This window comes from Silurus meridionalis, chromosome 25 (assembly GCF_014805685.1).
Source record: "Silurus meridionalis isolate SWU-2019-XX chromosome 25, ASM1480568v1, whole genome shotgun sequence".
Taxonomy (NCBI): Eukaryota; Metazoa; Chordata; class Actinopteri; order Siluriformes; family Siluridae; genus Silurus; species Silurus meridionalis.
The window spans coordinates 9,707,501-9,728,633 of NC_060908.1; the positions used below are offsets into that span (position 1 = coordinate 9,707,501).

The 21,133-nt window shown below is 38.1% G+C and overlaps 1 protein-coding gene across 1 annotated transcript in view; it reads left to right on the top strand.

Annotated features, from left to right (window-relative positions):
* ncs1a (neuronal calcium sensor 1a) overlaps nt 1–21,133 on the top strand; it is a 42,713-nt gene that overhangs the window by 3,135 nt on the left and 18,445 nt on the right. The window contains exon 2 of the mRNA XM_046838771.1: nt 13,625–13,649. Coding sequence (XP_046694727.1) covers nt 13,625–13,649 — 25 coding nt within the window. The remainder of the gene's footprint in view (nt 1–13,624; nt 13,650–21,133) is intronic.

Below are 21,133 nucleotides of genomic sequence, written 5' to 3' on the forward strand. Positions count from 1 at the left end.
CCATTCAGTAGATTTGTATGCATTATGTGTTAATCAGCATTTTTAGAACCTGTTTTAGAATATACAAACATAAGATAAATAAAATGGTCTGGTCTAGCGCATTAGCACATCATGAACCCTATTAGACTGTATAAATAATAGTAGTATAAATAGTATGCAGGACTAAATCTGATATCTGGTATTGGGCACATCAGATGATTAATATTGGCTAATTATATTATGGTACAATTCTTGGTCAGCAGAATTATAAGACTCTGGTCCATTCACTTATGTACACAGCCTAATGTAGGTTCTACTATTAAAAGCGGAATAATTCCTATTACTAATATATCTAGGAAAAAATATGTGTAATATATTAAATAACAAATAAATAAAAACAAAAATCTTTATTTATTTTTTACTTTTTGTTAAACTTATATAAGTTGAAATTCTGCTTTTTAAATAATTTTGAACTAAGAATATTTTTACATTTTTTTTTATCATTTGAGAATGATAATTTCTGAAACTTTAAGAAGCTATTTTTAATTTAATTTTAACATTTTATTTTATCAAACCACAAGGTTGTGGTTGCTTTATGCCTGCTATGGAGGTGATGACTACAGATGTTACGAGTCTAAATTACCACTGTCACACCAAAAGGTTCATGCAGGATGGGTGTGTTCTCCTATATGCATCTCTTAAATGACTTCAAAGGGTGCAAACGGTTGCCATCTTCTTATTGTTTACCTTTTGTTAGTAAATAATCTAGATACATTTATCATAAAAATAGGATTAAAATAAGGTCTATTTGGGCATATTTCTCTCTGTGCTGTTGGAGAATATTCTTCAAAAGCTCTTACTGCCTGTGTGAAAAAGATTTGAAACCATGTTAAAAATCTTGAAAGACAGCTCTTTCATCGTTATTTGGTCATAGATGATTAGGTTGGACATCCATAATACATTTTTCATGTCTCCTCTGCAATAATCTCTTGCATACAAATACAAATAAAATATTTCAAATGTCAGGCACTCATATGACCATGCCAAGGTTTAGCTTCATAGCCAGCTAACTTAGCCTGTCATTGGTTCCCATTGATTGATTTATTGTGACATGAAGCTATAACATTATTGTCTTAGATATGGTTTATATTAGTGCATACAAAGTGCGTGAGATTATTTTTGCCTCTCAACTCCAGATAAAATTCTGGCTCATGTTACTGTCTGTTTTAGATGTTATCTCTGTGCCTTCTATTCCTCTCCAAAATGTGCAGATTGTATCTCTATCTGTATCTCTAAATGGCCACTTATGTATGTGTAAATGCATGGCTGTGTGGTGCTCTGTGATTCACTGGTATCCCATCTAGCATGTGTTAATTTCTTGTGCTCACTGTCCCCCGATAGGTTTCAAATTCAGTGATTGCCCGAATAAAGCAGGTACTGAAGACAGATAAATGAGTGTGTATACATTTAATAGTTATATTATTTCCTCATAATGTTCCTCTTGACATGACAGCTTTATATGTGATCACATTTATGCTAGGTAACTGTAATTTTGTCTTTTTTATGTACCGTTCATGCATTAAAATAAAACACAATTCTCAAAGAATTGCATCCTCAAGTATCATTATAGTCACATGAATGTGTACTATAACAAATGCCAATGCTAATTTATTTTGAATGCAGTCATTGTTTTAGATCTTGAAATCGTTCATGTGGACTTGGGAAGAAGCAGTGTGGGAAGGTGGTTCCTCTTTCTGGTGTAGGATAATATTTAGAACATTATTACATGTGTAGCTTCCTCTCTTGGCCTCTATCTTAGCCCTGGCTATGTAATTACTGCTGATGGGCCACTGGATAAAGTGGCCTATAATTAGTTTGAGACTGCAATTGCTCAAAGGATCTCCTGGCCCTCTAGTCATTAGCGTATGCAATACACATTCACACAATAGTAGAATCATAGCACACAAATATGTAACCAGGTGTTCAGTACATGACACCACTCTGTGCTGTTGACCTTTTCTTCCATTCTGATTCCTATGTCAGAAATCTGGTATTATTCTCACTTCTTCCTTGCCCCTACTTCTCTATTTTAGCCTGACAGTCAACTGGTATTTTTGTTCTTGTAATAAGAGTTCTCCCTACACCCAACATGTACAATTCTGCTGCTCTATCTTTATACCATGCTCTCTCTCTCTCTCTCTCTCTCTCTCTCTCTCTCTCTCTCTCACACCCACACACACACACACACACACACACACACACACACACACACACACACACACACAAACACACACACACACACACACACACACTTTCCCTCTGGCCAGGTCCAAAATGAAACAGATACATACATTTCTTATCCTGATTTTCATTTAATCAATGCTAGGATAGTGTATTAACCACTAAAATGTCCATGATGTACAAAACATAAATAGTGGATAGATCTGAAAAGTTGCAGTGTCTTTATATGCTGAAACATACACCACACAGGCATAAAGTGTGTTGCTATTTGTGTAAAACTGTGTATCAACAAATGGGTAGGCAAGGTATAATGGTACCCATTATAGTACTGTATTTTAACAGACAGTAGTCAAATCAAAGAGAAACTAGAAACAATGGAACACTGAGAAAATAAGGTCGGACATAATGATAGTCAGTGAAATGAGACTGGAAGAACGACCCAAATGCAGGACGCAACAGGGGTATGGTGAAAACTTTAATAAATAAAACAGGCAGAGAAAAAACCCCAAATTTAAAATAACAGAAAACAGAGCAATGAAGTGCAGAGCAAAGACACAAACCAAAAAACTACTGGACAGGCATGAATATTTTTAAAACGGGGCATGAGGAAGGACAGAGTGGGACTTGAGACGACCGCCACCAGTGTTGTGCTCGTTACTAAAAAATAGTAACTAGTTACAGTTACTCGTTACTTCATTCAAAAAGTAACTCTGTTACTTTGTTGATTACTTACATCAAAAAGTAATGCGTTACTGTTAAAAGTAACTTACAAAATAAATAAATAACAAAACAAGCTGAATAATATATTCACAATCAAAAACTAAAGTGGCTTCTGCTGTTGTGTTGAGCTCTTAAAAATTTTCCTTTCACAGCTAAAGTATGAAAACTATCAACAATGTAGAACACCGGGTTAGCTTCTAGCGACTAGCTTCTAGCATGGAGGTCCTGGAGCAGCTTCAACAGATTAGTGTTGCTGTTTATTGCAGTAGATACGAGCTTCGAACCAGAAAGACACAGCTAACATTTGACTTAAAATTTTTTGTCTTTATACTCAACTAAAGTGAAATAATGAGCATATTTCCACTTTGAGAAACTCATCTTGCTCTCGCCTCGACTTGCCATTACTGCCGCACAGACCTGAATAAACGGAGACTTTCTTCTTCCTGTTTACAGTGGTTCATCCACCAAGCCTACAATGCAACGCTGCTGTAAGCAAGTTAGGCTGTAGTCTACACATAAGACGAAATTTATTCATTTATAAAAGTAACGGGTAACGCACTATACGGTAACGGTAAAACAACGTTACTTTATTTTTAAAAGTAACGCGTTACAGTATTAGTTATCGGTAACGCGTTACTGCCCAACACTGACCGCCACTGTGTAGTCTTGAGGGTTGAAAAAAGCCAAATGTAGCATAAAGCAAACCTCCTGGGCCTGCCATCAGGGCCTGGGTTCTGATAGACGCCCAGGCTATCTGGCCCTCTGCGAAGTTCTAAGGCAAAGCAACGCTCTCTGTGGAGGTCTGAGGTCAGTATGGTTTTGCAGAGGTCACAACGTCAGCGAAACCTGCAGGCTGGGCAGACACGTTGGTGAAGCCCAGGGGTGGAGCCATATTGTCAGCAAGGCGTGACACTCTCAGCGAGACTTGGGCACAGAGCGCTGTACTCAGTAGGGCTCAGGAGTGGAGCAACATCCTCACTGAGACTTGGAAGCGGAGCGACATCCTCAGCATGACAGGCAAGCTGGGAGACATTTTTTGTAATGCAGCAGGGTCAGGAGGTGACTTCCCCCGTGTGGCTTCAAATATAAGCCACGACTCCATGGGGGCCCTGGAGCTGTGCAACACCCCCAGCAGGGCTCTGAGGCTGTGTGATGCCCTCAGAGACCCCCACTGACAGATCCGGAGATGGCACTGTGCAGGACAACTGTGTGACATTCTTTACACTGCAGCTAGACTGGGTGGAGCTTGCTGTAAGACCAGCAGGGGATCAGGGGCCAGAGGGACAGTCGTCTCAGTAGTCAAGAACAGATTGCAGCATCATTGATTGGTTATGATGTGTCCTAAAGTACTCTGCTGGGGGCTAAGCTTCTAAAGATCGATGATCTCAGGTGTGTCTATGACTTGCCACTTTGTGGTGGGACAGGCCCAACGCTTTGGTGCATTCGTGGGGTCAATGTTTGGCCAGATTATTCTGTCAGTGAAATGAGCTTTGAAGAAGGAGGCTTTTTTTCACTAATTTTTCTGGACACTATAAGTAGGACTGTATATACATATAATTATGTTTACATTCCATAACTGCTTACGACTATAAGTAGGACTGTATATACATATAATTATGTTTACATTCCATAACTGCTTACGATAAACAAAAAACAGCAATAAATAAATGCCACACTAAAAATGCTATTTTATGTAAACAGTACTGTACTGTAATAACATTTTACTTCATTTTATAATGGATCATTATATTTTTATTAATAAATTTCATTATTTTAACATAAAACTTATCATGCTTTTCGGTGAGAGACCAGGAAAATCAGCAAAACAAATTAGTTATGTGGCAAATGCATTCCCGCAAAAAACCGGGGGCGTGAGATTCGAACCTCGGTAAAGGGGGGATTATAGTATAGTTAAATCATGACTATAATAAAAAATAAAATGCAATATTTATTTTATCAATAATAATTGGCTTTTTTATTATTATGTTTTGAATGGCTTTATCATTAAACATAAGCTTACATTTCCATGTGTTTTGACAGAATCTTGAGCCCCACAGAATTCATGCTCTCCTCCCACTAATGCCTTTCTCATCCACGTCATGTAGTTTTATGTTTGTGTTTATGTGGGCTTGTGTTTAGAAGTATGTCGAAGAAACAGGAGGAGTTGTTACCATTTGGATTTATTGGCCACAGCTCCAGCTTGAAATCTGTACTTAGCATCAGTGTCAGCCTGTGCCTGCTGCTCTGAGATATGTTAAGATTTCTATGATTCAGAAGATGCGAAGACTTAACTCCGTTATGAGTCATAAACCATCTTTCTCCCTTTTCGTTGCGATCCAATTAACATTTTTGCACAAACTAAGCCTAATCAGTCCTTCCTCTGCATCATGCTGAGAGCCAGCCAGCTACTGATGTTGCGAGATGGTGCTTACAGGAGCTCCTCCGTGCATAACAAAATTAAACATTTGCCAGTGAATGTGTGTGCATGATTAGTATAAATACTAATACTACTGTCTTATGAATGCATTTGCATATACAGTGTATATGTAATGATAATATTTTGTAGATGTTCCAGGTTTTTTGAGTCTGTTACAAATATTACACTTGTCAGTAAGTCAATAATTTTTAATATGTCAAAAAATGTTTAATGAGCATTTTTGTAAATACCTTGCAATTGAATGCCTGGACATTCTCAGTGGTGTGTCACAGTTGAACAAGCATTATATCGATATGTCACAAAAAGCATCCATGGCCAACAATCCTAAAAAGAGCTAAGCTGTTGTGGTTCACATGCTTAGCAGACATACAACAAGAGGTGAGAGAATGTCTACACTAATTGCGAAGTAGTGTTGCTGAGAATAAGGTGTAATCACTTAAGATTATGTCACATGCTGTCTATTTGTTATTGGCCATTTGTTTATTAGGCTAATTGTAGTGGAAATTATACCTATAAATGATAGCCATTAGCATTAATGCATCACCATCACTGCCACAGATGCACGGCCACTGCTGTTCTTGTAACAATAATTTTGACAGGCAGTTCTTATAGGATCTGATGTGCTGTGAGCAAAATTCATGTTTTTGCTTGTAATCCATTACAATCTTTCAGAGTATTTGCGGCAGTAAAAGATTAAAGTGATTCTTACATTTAGATGTGTAAAATCTATCATAGTACAAAAAATGCAGTATAGTGTGGAGTGTGAATTTATTTTGAGATATTCTTAGGAACATCTTAAACCCAAACCCATACAAAATGTGTACAAATTTGTTTGCACTTAACATTGACATTCTCCAGAATATGTGTATGGAATGAGATACCTGTGCATCACTTTGCACATCGCAGAAAAGTTTAAGATGGTTGCAAAAAAAGATGAATCAAAAGTAATCCATGTAACCAGCATAGTCTTTCTCAATTAATTAACTAAAAATTTCAACAACTGGCTTATAAGTTGATTTTGAAAATAGATACTCTTGCACACCCCTTTTAAAACATATTAGTGTCATTCTTCTTTCTATTTATATAATACTGTTCTCTATTTAAAACACCTACACACTTAAAAACCCTCTACACCTAACTCTCCTTTATGCCCCCATCTCCCCATGCTTATTCCTGTCTGCTTGGATACCCTTCACTGACCTTTGTAAAGACTGCACTGCTGTCTGGACAAAAATCTTGTGTGTGTATATGTGTGTGTTCCCATGGACTCAGTTGGAAATTCATTGCTCATTCCTGTAACAACGCAAACCAATTACATAACAAAAGACTGTTAATTTACTACTGGGTCTTAATGGAGGGAACATCATTTCATCTAGTCAACTTCAACACAACATGCACAATTTATACAAACCTGATTCCAAAGTTGGAACACTGTACAAATTGTGAATAAAAAAGGAATAATTTACAAATCTCATAAACTTATATTTTATTTACAATAGAATATAGATAACATATCAAATGTTGAAAGTGAGACATTTTCAAATGTCATGCCAAATATTAGCTCATTTTGGATTTCATGAGAGCTACACATTTCAAAAAAGTTGGGACAGGTAGCAATAAGAGGCGGGAAAAGTTAAATGTACATATAAGGAACTGCTGGAGGACCAATTTGCAACTTATTAGGTCAATTGGCAACATGATTGGGTATAAAAAGAGCCTCTCAGAGTGGCAGTCTCTCAGAAGTCAAGATGGTGCTGTGGCAAAAAATAGTGGAGCAATATCAAAGAGTTTCTCAGAGAAAATTGCAAAGGGTTTGAACTTATCATCATCTACAGTACAAAAAATCATCCAAAGATTCAGAGAATCTGAAAAAATCTCTGTGCAAAAGGGTCAAGGCCGGAAAACCATACTGGATGCCTGTGATATTCGTCACATACAGGAATGCTACTGTAATGCTAATCACAACATGGGCTCAGGAATACCTCCAGAAAACATTGTTGGTGAACACAATCCACCCTGCCATTCGCCGTTGCAGGCTAAAACTCTATAGGTCAAAAGAGAAGCCATATCTAAACATGATCCAGAAGCGCAGGTGTTTTCTCTGGGCCAAGGCTCATTTAAAATGGACTTTGGCAAAGTTTAAAACTGTTCTGTGGTCAGACGAATCAAAATGTAAAGTTGTTTTTGGAAAACTGGGATGCCATGTCATCCGGACTAAAGAGGACGAGGACAACCCAAGTTGTTATCAGTGCTCAGTTCAGAAGCCTGCATCTCTGATGGTATGGGGTTGCATGAGTGCGTGTGGCATGGGCAGCTTACACATCTGGAAAGGCACCATCAATGCTGAACGGTATATCCAAGTTCTAGAACAACATTTGCGCCCATCCAGACGTCATCTCTTTCAAAACCTTGCATTTTCCAACATGACAATGCCAGACCACATACTGCATCAATTACAACATCATAGCTGCGTGGAAGGATCTGGGTACTGAAATGGCCAGCCTGCAGTCTAGATCTTTCACCCATAGAAAACACTTGTCTTATTGGATATATGTTTATTACATGGTGAGAGAGTGGAGTTTAAAAGAATCACCACTAAGAGGGTGTGCTGTCTGGTTTAAATATCTTTTTATACTCAGTGGTGCCTTGAACAAGCACATGGGCAAAACCAATATTGTAGCACTTTTTTCCCAATTCGCAAACATGCTTCATGCAAGACTGTGGTGCCATGCTGAAGTTTGTAGCATACTGCTTTGGCGCTGCAGTCATCAAATCCAACTTTTAGAACTTAGCATTGTGGGTTTTATAACCATTTGGGGGCAGTCCCTCCAAAGGAGAACAAAGCACTCAGATGATAAGTAAAAACAAATCATGCAAGGGAAAGAGCTGTCCCGGCTCAGATATCTCTCTCTCAGACCACTTAATTATCATAGAAATACCGAATGGTTCACACCTTAGCCTTGGCATTCACTCAGACAATTAGTTAAGTCTTGAGCAAATGGTCACCAACACAGCAGGAGATGGAGACAAGGTGATATCATGCCCATTTGTTTCATACAAAGGAGCATTAGGAGCAAACCTCCATCCAGCACTTTGTTTTTACATCATCGTGTAATTTATGTTGTTACTTCATTTGTCTTCTAAAGATGAATAATGTGTATAGTTAACAATACAGAAAAAAAATAAAACAACTATTTAAAATTACATTCCTACACAGCCTAATTCCAAAATGGATTTAATTCATTATTTTCCAAAAAATTCTAATTCTAATCATAATGGCAATGTGAAATAAATATTTGCTAAATTTTTTTATAAATCAAAATTTAAAAAAATTACATTTACATAAGTATTCACAGCCTTGGCCATGGCACTCAAAATTGAGCTCAGGTGCATCCTGTTTCCACTGATCATCCTTGAACGGTCCCACAGTTAACAATGCATTTCAGAGCACAAACCAAGCCATGAAGTCCAATTAATTGTCTGTAGACCGCAGACACTGGATTGTATTGAGGCACAGATCTGGGGAAAGGGCACAGAAACAAATTCTGCACCATCTGAAAATGGAAGAAGTTTGAAACCACCAGGACTCTTCCTACAGCAGGTCGCCTCGGCCAAACTGAGCGATCGGGGAAGAAGGGCCCTAGTCAGGGAGGTGATCAAGAACCCGGTGGTCACACTGAAAGAGCTCCAGCATTTCTCTGTAGTGAGAGGAGTGAGAGGAGAACCTGGCCATTACCTTCACCAGTGAAGCATGGTGGGGGCAGCATCATGCTGTGGGGATGTTTTTCAGTAAAACTAGAAGACTAGTCAGGATCGAGGAAAAGATGAATGCAGCAATTTACAGTAACATCCTTGATGAAAACCTGCTTCAGAGCATTCTGGATCTCAGACTGGGGAGACGGTTCATCTTCCAACAGGACAACGACCTTAAGCACACAGCCAAGATATCAACTCTGTAAATGTCCTTGAATGGCCCAGCCAGAGACCATACTTGAACCCAATTAAAGATTTTTGGAGAGATCTGAACATGGCTGTGCATTGACACTTCCCATCCAACCTAATGCAGCTTGAGATGTTCTGCAAAAAAGAATAGGAGAAACTGCCAAAAAAAGGTGTGCCAAGCATCATAATAAAAAGACTTCAACAAAGTATAGAGCAAAGGCTGTAAATATGTAATAGTACATGCATTTTATTTTTGATAAATTTGTGATTTTAAACAAACTTTTTTCATGTCAGTATGGGGTATTGTATATAGAATTTTAAGGGGAAAAAAATTATTTAATCCATATATAATCCACAAACACATATTTATTCTGTGGCAACAGGCAAAGCTAAAGGTGACCCAGTTATTTCACTATATGGACAACATTTTGTGGACACCTGACCATAAAATTTGTATGTGTTTTTCAAAAATCCCTATTCTAAATTTAGTAGCCATTTGTTGGCAAATAAAATTTTAATTGTGCTTGTGGAGATTTATGCTAATTCAGCCAAAGAGCAATAGACAACTCGTGAACTGATGTATGATGAGGAGATTTAAAGTGCAGTCAGCAATCTCATTAGGTTTTCATTAGGGTTGAGGTCAGATTTGTTCCATTTAAACCCACATAAACCACATCTTCATGGAACTAACTTTGTGCACAGGGCATTTTCATGTTAGAACTGGTTTGGATCTAACTGCCACAGGTTTGAATACTACTGCAACCAAAGACATCCTATACTATTGTGTTCATTTATCCTTGTGGTAACAGTTTAGGGAAGAACCACACTGGATCAAGTGTCCAAATACTTTTGACAATGTAGTCTATTATTTTCCTTCACAGAACTGGTGGATAGTTAGTTTAAAGTTTGGGGAAGGTGACAATTTTAATGAAAATATTTTTTAATAATCAGGTGGTTCCCAGCAGTATTCCAAAGAGTTCATTTTTTGACTGGTGATCTGTAACTCTGACTAATGCTGAATCAGATCAACAGCTGTCAGAAGGAAGCCATCTTAAAACTGTGTCATTCCAGTTTATTTCTTTTCAATTATTACCTGTTACAACTGTACCATCTGTGCTCTTTATGTTAGATTATATGATAAAGATGGTTTTGTGTTATGGTGCACAGCCAAGCAGCACAAATTTGTAGCTTTTCAACTGGAAAGCATGAAAATAGTTTTATGTTATTATAAGATTAAATAACTTAATGAACAGAACTTTGTGCACTAAGGAGCTCGCTACACATCTGAAGATGCAATTTATCATTTATATACAGTGGAACCCGGTTATGTCGATGTCCTAGGGGGTCGCCAAAAAGCATCGAGGTAACCGATGATCGAGATAAACGAAAACAAAATGGCGGCAGTATATTAACGTACTTGAAATTTCTTTATGTACATGATGTGCGTTAATAAATGAGAATGTGCATGCACGTGTTTTTGGAGGGTTTTTTTACACAACAGCGTTGCTGCGATTTGTTTGATGAAGGCATGCTATAAAAATGTACATACGTTTGTTAACAACAAAAGGCATAAGTGCACCTACTAACAGCAGAGATTTACCAGTATACAATACAAACCACTGTCCATTCTCCATACAAACCTTTATTATATTCTCCAACATTATAAACACACAGATCGCTCAAATAAAAAAAAAAAAAAACAGCGGCTGCACAGTGCCGTCTCACATTTAGTCCACATGTGGAAAAAAAAGAAAAATAAACAGTAACTAAGTTTCTGAAAACTTATGACCATCAGGCTGAAGTAATCCGCACAAACACACAAAGCAAAGTGTCCGGAAAAACTTACGTCCGCTAAGCCGAGCGAGAGAGAGAGAGAGAGAGAGAGAGAGGGAGTTTGTAAATGGAAAAATAGGGAAATTAAAAAATACCGCGACCAGCGGCACGGCGCAAAGCCGGAAAAAAACCCCGGAAGATCCAAAACCGAACCCGAAACCAAAAACGAGGGACAGAAAAGTCTCAAACGTGAACGGCCGAAGGGGGCGTGGCAGGTGCTTTCTCGGCCGTTTTCTCTGAAGCTCACGGTTTCAACTCCTTACCGAGCGCGCGCGCGTCGCTCCTTACCTGCTCGGTAAGGAGTTGAAGCCGGGAGCGCCGCGCTCCCGTTCGTCGCATAACATTTAACAAAAAAAATGCATATGTGCACTTACTAACAACAGAGATTCACCAGTATACAATACAACACCTGTAGTATCTGTAAGGTTTGATTTTTCCACCACTTTCGCGAATTCTTCTGCGGCTGCACAGTGCCGATCGACATAACTGACGTTAAAATTTCTAATTTTTCCCCCCTTGTGCTCGAGATATTAGGGTTCGGCGACATAAAAACCGATAAAAAATGCGTAGAAAAAGCGAGAATTTGGCGGTTCCACTTCAAAAACGTCGACTTAATAGGGTTGTCGAGTTAACTGAGGGCGAGATAACCGGGTTCCACTGTATTTCTATGTTGCATCGCTTGGGCTGTTATTATATATAACTTAGTTAAGACATTACAAACATTGCTTCTACTTTCACAAATAAACAAACCACTCTTCTTTTTAAATCCTATATGATTTTCTCACATTTTGCCATATATAACTCTTTTTGTTTCATGAGTTTTATGTAATCCATTGTTGTCCTCTATTGGTGGATTTTGGCAGCCAGTGAGCAAAATCAAAATCAGGTTAAAAACTGTGTAGTTTAAAAGCCAACTTTCTATGTTTGAAAGAACTAGTCAGAGTTAGGATTTTTTATTATAAAAATAGTTTTTGCCTGTTCTCATGCAGGTAATAAACTGAGTAAAAGCCAAAATCAACTAACTCGATACAACACAAAAGGGACAAAATAAAGGTTCAGTGTATTTATGCTCAAACATAAATAACTAAGCACACAGCAAAAATTGTGTTTATCATCTTCCTGTTGTATATGTTATATTTTTTTTTTTTACCATATTAGGAAAGGGTTTTACCACTCCTACTGATTGAAGGTGGAGTTTTCATATTAGTGTAGTGACATAATTTTCTTTGGATTAGCTTTGTTGCCCGAGGTGTTCACAAAGGGTGTTTGCCATAGAGTGGTTTCAAAAACATGATCTGTGAGTACTCCTTCAAATGCAACTCCTGTGCAAGTGTTTAGCCAACAATACTAGTGAAACTGGGGGGATTTCTGATAAGTGTCTCTTAGCCAAGACCCTAACAGTGTGTACATGTCTTAGGGAGTTATATTGCGCTCCATTTTTCCCTTTAAAGTGGAAATTTGTAAAGACAGATGCATCCTAGCTAGCCTAATTAATAATGAAATAGTGTACCTAAAAGGTTAAAACCTATAAAAGAGTGGCAGTTGTAAAGTTATGGTCCAGTGTGTGAAAAAGCAAACTGTACAATTTAGCATACACTGGCCAAATGCAGCCAAAGACACTGAAGTCTCACAATATCAGTGATCTTAACAATTTATCTACTCTTGCAGATGAGACTGTGCTCAGGGTAGCTGTTGGTCCACTGAAGGCTTTCAAGCTATTATGTTCAATTGACTGAAAATTTTTTATTATTAAATTGAAGGCTTTAAGACAAATGGTACAATGAATCAGCTGTCAAAAGGTCCCTTTTGTGGCCTGTTTTCATTGTAAGTGTGTGTTTTGTCCTGTTAAGTCCTAACCATGTTTTTCTAGTTCTGTATTTCTGATTTTGACCCTCACCTGTGTTGATTATAATCATTCTGTTTGTTTTATTTAAGCACTTTTGTCCTACCATCCACTCTACAACATTTAAACCATAGTCTTACCATGTAAAATAAGATGTGACTTTTGCAGAATATTTAATAGCAGCTTCAGTCACGAAGACTGTTGCACTAATGAATGTATATGAAAATCACAATTTAGATCCATGAGAAAGACCTCAGTAAATATGGTTGGAAAAAAAACCCCCAAAAAAACAAAATATAAAACACACAAGCCAGAAATGTGAAGTGTCTATCACAGTTTAGTGACAGAGCTGACTGCCTCCACAGTGCCTGTTTTGTGCTATATTGTCAGATTTACCATATGGTCATATACTTAAAACCATGCCATTATTAAAAAAGAAAAAAGCAGTTAACTAATTGAAATTTTTTTTTAAATTGTTTAAAAAAAAGCAAAATGCTAGAATATAAGGATTGTATAGTTTTTAATATGTTGTACATTTTAGATACAGTGCATACTCACTGTTCTGTAATACATCATACTGCAGTATGAGTTATTAATAATATTCTCTTCTCCCTTGTCTTTCTCTGCAGTCACTGAAAAAGAAGTCCAGCAGTGGTATGTTGCATTCTCTTTTTTACTTTCCTGTTCCGAAGCTAAAATTATTTATTCCTTTTTTTTCAATTCTGTCAAAGCTTTAGAAGTTGTATATAAGAACACTAACTCAGAAATACTGTCAAAGTATTGATGAATGTGTTTGGAAGATGCATGTTTCTGGACTTCAGTGTTACCATGGACACAGTTGGGTATTGTATACTCAGTGAAGAGAGCATGTTTAAGGACAGAAATTGCTGCACAGATGTGTGGTTGAATGTGGATTTGTTGTGGACACTGTGGGCAGTTTCTGGTTCCTGTGCTCCTGCCTTTTTAATTGTGTAGGTGAATTGGGCAGGCTTTTTTTTGTTAGTGCATCAGTATGAAATGTTACATCAAGGCAATAACAGTGGTATACAGTTCAGTGTTTTTTCCACATGAACCATCTAAATCAAGTTGAAAATGTCACAACTCTTAGCTTCTTGACAAATCTAAAAAAAACACAACGACAATTTAGACAAACCGGAAAAGGTAAGTATAGTTTGTGAATGGAACACTGACCAATCATTGGACAAGACACCTGTCCTTCAAGATATACAGGAAAGTACAACTGTTTCTCCTTACTTGCCAATTTTACTTCTGTTAATTTCTTATATTTAAAGGTGCACTAATCAAAATAAAAAAATTGTATTGTAAAATGGTTACACAAACACATAAAATATCTATATTTCAGTGGAAATGCTATATACACTGGCAGTCATAATTAGAGAACAATTTATAAACAATTGAACAATTCTGAAATAATGTCATCTTCACTGCTCAACAGTGCTGCTATGGCTGATAGGGTCATCCCTTTGGCCTTCATCTGGACAACCTGCTGCTGGAGGCTTTCAGTCACTTTAGAACGGCCCACCATCTTGCAGAGTCAGTGAAACTGGAAGTTAGGCTGACAGTTAAATAGGGGTTGACAGATAAACAAGGAAATTAGCACCAGGTACCAGATTAACACCAATAACTGGGAGGTATCTGAAAGTGTTCTCTAATTTTGATCAGTGTGTTTTCTGCAAAGTAAATAATGTTTTTTTTTTTTTTTTTTAAATGCCTTAGCATTGGTAGCATGGTATGGACAGGACAAAAACACCCTCAACTGTTGAGCAGTGAAGATGACATCATTTCAGAATTGTTGAAGTATGTATATATATACATATATACATATATATATATATATATATATATATATATATATATATATATATATATATATATATATATATACACAGTACAGACCAAAAGTTTGGACACACCTTCTCATTCAAAGAGTTTTCTTTATTTTCATGACTATGAAAATTGTAGATTCACACTGAAGGCATCAAAACTATGAATTAACACATGTGGAATTATATATGGAATTATATACATAACAAAAAAGTGTGAAACAACTGAAAAATGTCATATTGTAGGTTCTTCAAAGTAGACAACTTTTGCTTTGATTACTGCTTTGCACACTCTTTGCATTCTCTTGATGAGCTTCAAGAGGTAGTCACCTGAAATGGTCTTCCAACAGTCTTGAAGGAGTTCCCCGAGAGATGCTTGGCACTTGTTGGCCCTTTTGCCTTCACTCTGCAGTCCAGCTCACCCCTAAACCATCTCGATTGGGTTCAGGTCCGGTGACTGTGGAGGCCAGATCATCTGGCGCAGCACCCCATCACTCTCCTTCTTGGTCAAATAGCCCTTGATGCCTTCAGTGTGACTCTACAATTTTCATAGTCATGAAAATAAAGAAAACTCTTTAAATGAGAAGGTGTGTCCAGGCTTTTGGTCTGTACTGTATATATTAGGGATGCACCGAAATGAAAATTCTTGGCCGAAACTGAAAACCGAAAAAAAGGAAAACAAGGCCGAAAAATTTGTGAGAAATTGAGAAAGTCTGCAGACGAAATTTCGGCATTACATGTTTTGCAAAACGTATCCGTGGGTCTTTCTCAGATATACCGAAATACGTCCACACCGCAGACATGTTGCTTCAGACATGCACGTCCAGGCCGCGGTTTCTGTTTGCGTCATCACAACAAACTGTTTCGGCCGTGTTGTTTCGGTGATCAAAGTCTTTTCGATGGCCGAATATTTGGTGCATCCCTAGTAATTATATTTCAACAAAGCTGCACTCATTACATGTTTACTAAAGCATTAGCTCTTGGCTGTACATAAAACACATTACAGACTCATTACAGAAAAACAGCAGGATAGTTGGTGAATTCTGATCTTATGGGCAAAGCTACTGAAGTAGCTCTACCCTCAAAGCCAAAATAAGGGTGTTTGTAAATACAAAATTTGAGGCATGTGGAGAAACCCATGGCTCCAAAACAGCATTTCTAAATGCTCCTGTCTTTGTCGCTCAGAAACTTCATTGTCGGTGCATATTTCACAACAGGCCTCCTGTTTCTCCTTATGATTTATTGTATGAAACATTTGTATTCGATGAAACATTTTTTTTTCTATAGGAGCACCACAGGATTTCTAACAGTACCTTTTTGGTATACATAGAAAAGAAGGGAACTTTTTCTTATTTGATGTAGCGACAATAACAAATTTAAAAAATCTAACACTATACCAGGGATGGGCAAACTTTTTGACTCACGGGCCACAATGGGTTCTAAAATTTGACAGAGGGGCCAGGCCATACATATACATACACACACATACACTCAGTGAGGAAAATAAGTATTTGAACACCCTGCTATTTTGCAAGTTTTCCCACTTAGAAATCATGGAGGGGTCTGAAATTGTCATTGTAGGTGCATGTCCACTGTGAGAGACATAATCTAAAAAAAAAAATTCAGAAATCACAATATATAATTTTTAAACTATTTATTTGTATGATACAGCTGCAAATAAGTATTTGAACACCTGTCTATCAGCTAGAATTCTGACCCTCAAAGACCTGTTAGTCTGCCTTTAAAATGTCCACCTCCACTACATTTATTATCCTAAATTAGATGCACCTGTTTGTGGTCGTTAGCTGCATAAAGACACCTGTCCACCCCATACAATCAGTAAGAATCCAACTACTAACATGGCTAAGGCCAAAGAGCTGTCCAAAGACACTAGAGACAAAATTGTACACCTCCACAAGGCTGGAAAGGGCTACAGGGAAATTGCCAAGCAGCTTGGTGAAAAAAGGTCCACTTTTGGCGCAATCATTAGAAAATGGAAGAAGCTAAACATGCCTTTCAATCTCCCTCGGACTGGGGCTCGATGCAAGATCTCACCTCGTGGGGTCTCAGTGATCCTAAGGAAGGTGAGAAATCAGGTCAGAACTACACGGGAGGAGCTGGTCAATGACCTGAAAAAAGCTGGGACCACCGTTTCCAAGGTTACTGTTGGTAATACACTAAGACGTCATGGTTTGAAATCATGCATGGCACGGAAGGTTCCCCTGCTTAAACCAGCACATGTCCAGGCACGTCTTAAGTTTGCCAATGACCATTTGGATGATCCAGAGGAGTCATAGGAGAAAGTCATGTGGTCAGATGAGACTAAAATAGAACTTTTGGGTCATAATTACACTAAACGTGTTTGGAGGAAGAAGAATGATGAGTACCATCCCAAGAACACCATCCCTACTGTGAAGCATTGGGTGGTAGCATCATGCTTTGGGGTGTTTTTCTGCACATGGGACAGGGCGACTGCACTGTATTAAGGAGAGGATGACCGGGGCCATGTATTGCGAGATTGTGGGGAACAACCTCCTTCCAAGAGTTTTTTTTATTGTCATGACTTTGAAAATTGTAGATTCACACTGAAGGCATCAAAACTATGAATTAACACATGTGGAATTATATATGGAATTATATACATAACAAAAAAGTGTGAAACAACTGAAAAATGTCATATTCTAGGTTCTTCAAAGCAGCACCCCATCACTCCATCACTCTCCTTCTTGGTCAAATAGCCCTTGATGATGCCTTCAGTGTGACTCTACAATTTTCATAGTCATGAAAATAAAGAAAACTCTTTGAATGAGAAGGTGTGTCCAGACTTTTGGTCTGTACTGTATATATATATATATATATATATATATATATATATATATATATATATATATATATATATATATATATATATATAACATTAGACATTTGGCAAATTCAGTTTCATCAAGTGCCAAAAGATCAATTTGTTGATCTTTTTTTTTTTGCCAGTGCATCAATAAACACAGCAGAAAAACTTAAGTTCAGTTTCAGTAGCAACAGTTTTGTTGAACAGTGTTGTCCTTATTTTGCCAGTTCATCAAAATCTGGAGTAAGTTTTGTTGTGGCAATTCTCAGGATAGATCCGAGGTGTTTGTCAGAAACTGTCGCAGTTTTTATAGAGTATCAGATTAAGCTCTCTTAAAAGAAGAAGAGAGTATTGCATGCGAACAACGTCAATGGAGCTGAAGTGCGACATCTTTAGGGGAAACGTGGGCATTACAGGGGAAAGGTAAATTGAACAAGGTTTACCCGTACCTATTTTAATAGAATTTGGTCACGTTCGGCGGGCCGGATTAATAAACCCAACGGGCCGTGTGTGGCCCGCGAGCGGTAGTTTGCCCATGTGTGCTCTATACAATTTTAGAAGGCATTATATCACTTGGGTGTAACAGTGGTGCAGTTGTTGCTTGACAGATGCAGAGTTTCTTATCTGAGACAGATCTGTTGGGCATCTGTATGGATGTTCTGTTCTCTGTCTCCTCATGATCACATGAATTTTCTCAGGCTTTTCGGTCCTTCCAGCTCTTGAAAAATTTCTCACTACACTAAATTGTTGTGGATTGTTCCAGGCAATGAACTGGCATTTCATAAATGGTGCACCTCACATCAATGGGAAAGATCTGAATTCACTGCAAGCTCGACTAAAACAAAGCTACTACTAAAGGTAAATAAATCAAATAGTCATAGCATAAACTATCCACTTTCTTATTGATGTAGAGACACAATCCTGACAATGATTTTATGGATTGAATGATTGTATTACTTATCTAAAAATATATATTTTGGACATGGAGTTACCTGCAAGGTAGACATGGTTTGCCAGCGTTTGTCTGGAAGAAGGCCTGCACAGAGCCCTGACCTTAACCCCATTAATAACTTTTTGAGATAAACTGAAACACTGACCCAGACCTTTACACCCAAAATAAATGCCTCTCCTCAATAATGCGCTTGCTTGAGGATCCCAAATCCCCACAGCCATACTCCAAATGTAGTGGAAAAGTCTTTCCAGAAAGGTGAAGAATGTTATAGCTTTAAAAGTGGTTTAAATATGGAATGAGTTATGGTCAATTGTCCATATAACTTTAGCCCAAAAAAAAAACTAATGTTATGAAAAAGATTAAGCTTATTTTACTAGATTGTGGGAAACACATTATTTCTCTGTTAATATACACATATTTTGCCATCTCAATTTAATAGTTAATCAATCTTATACACATTAAATCTACAGGAAAATAAAGTTTTTAACTGCAGCAGTAGTTAGAAAAAACAGCTGGTAGTTAGAAAAAACATCTGGTGCACCAGTAAAAGCACAGCTGGCTTTTTCAATCTTCTTGTTACTATTACCTCATACACCCCCTCTAAAAAAAATTTTAGTGTTTTAAAACTCCAAGCAGGCTTTTGCTGAAACAGCACACACTACACAAGATCTGGCCTAGAATGACAAATAGTGTGTCTCAGTCAATTGTCTATCTTTCTGTGCTCTGTCAGTATATTGTGTGTACAAAGTTAAGCATTGGTAAACTCTGGCTCACTACATTTTAGAATACTGATGACTACATACCTGAATACTGACATTTATCAGCAGTGTTAGATAAATCGTCTCCAGGTTACGAATGTAACCGCAGTTCCCCGAAATGGGAACCATGGCATCCAGCCCTACAGGGGCTGGGGGTCTATGGGAGAACCAGTGGGGACAGTGCAACCTCTCTTGAGTTGCAAACAGGTCCACTTGGGCTCTGTAAAATCTCTCCCAGATTTGCTCCACCACATCCGGGTGCAGTCATCAGGCTTCGGCCCTTGCCTCGAGAGGGGATCTGCTCCCTCATTTAAATGTCCTGGTATACACTGGCGATCAAAATTAGAGAACAATTTATAAACAATTGAACAATTCTGAAATAATGTCATCTTCACTGCTCAACAGTTGAAGGAGTTTTTGTCCTGTCTATACCATGCTACCAGAACACCTTTTCCACAAAATAACTAAGGCATTTAAAAAAAAAAAACAACCCATTATTTTGCAGAAAACACACTGATCAAAATTAGAGAACACTTTCAGATACCTCCCAGTTATTGGTGTAAATCCGGTACCTGGTGCTAATTTCCTTGATTATCCGTCAACCCCTATTTAACTGCCAGCCTAACATCCAGTTTCACTGACTCTGCAAGATGGTGGTTCGTTCTAAAGTGGCTGAGAGCTTTCGGCAGCAGGTTGTCCAGATGAAGGCCAAAGGGATGACCCTATCAGCCATAGCAAGACAAGTTGGTCGTTCCAAAAGCTGTGATTTCAAGAATATTGAATCTTTACAACATCACAAACTCATTCAAGTCAACCAAGGAGGCTGGTCGTCCACGGAAGACAAATACAAGAAAGGACAGGATACTGCGGAGGGTCTCGATGGGCAATCGTTTCCAGTGTGGAATTGCTCACCAGTTCAGAGCTGAACAGGGTAAGGATCTGTCTAGTCAAACAGTGTCTCGACGTTTAAGAGCATTTGGACTGAAAGCCCACTCTGCAGTGACCAAAACTCTCATTAGCAGAAAGAATCAAAAGGCTAGACTAAGCTTGCTGAGGAGCATGTTGTGTGGACAAAGGAGAACTGGTCCAAAATTCACTTCAGTGATGAAAGCTAGTTTAATTTATTTGGGTCCGATGGGAAACATTATTTTCGGTGACAAACTGGAGAAAGACTGAACCCAAAGTGTGTAAAGAATCAGAGAAAAATGGAGGAGGAAGTGTCATGGTTTGGGGCATGTTTTCTGCAGCAGGAATTGGGCCTCTTATACAGCTACATGGCAGAGTGAATGCAAATGTTTATCAGAACCCTCTTCAACAATATATGGTTCCTTCCATGCGTTTATCACCCAATCAGCCCGCAGTGTTCATGCAGGACAACGCTCCATGTCACACAGCAAAATGGGTAAACAGTTCCTTGAAACTGAAAACATTGAAATAATGACATGGCCTGCCCAGAGTCCTGATCTCAACCCAATAGATAACCTCTGGAAAATCTTGGGTGACAAATTTATGGCCAAGAAACCCACTACAGTCACCGAACTGTGGAGGAGACTAGAAGAAGAGTAGACCAAAATCACACCACAGCAGTGTGAGAGACTAGTGCTGTCCTGTGGCCACAGATGTGCTGAAGTCATTCAGAGCAGAGGCCTGTACACTTCACTAATTGCTGACTGTTGGAACCTTCAGAAAATTTTGTTGTAATATTTTTCCTTGCTACAGTCATTGTTGTTCTCTAATTT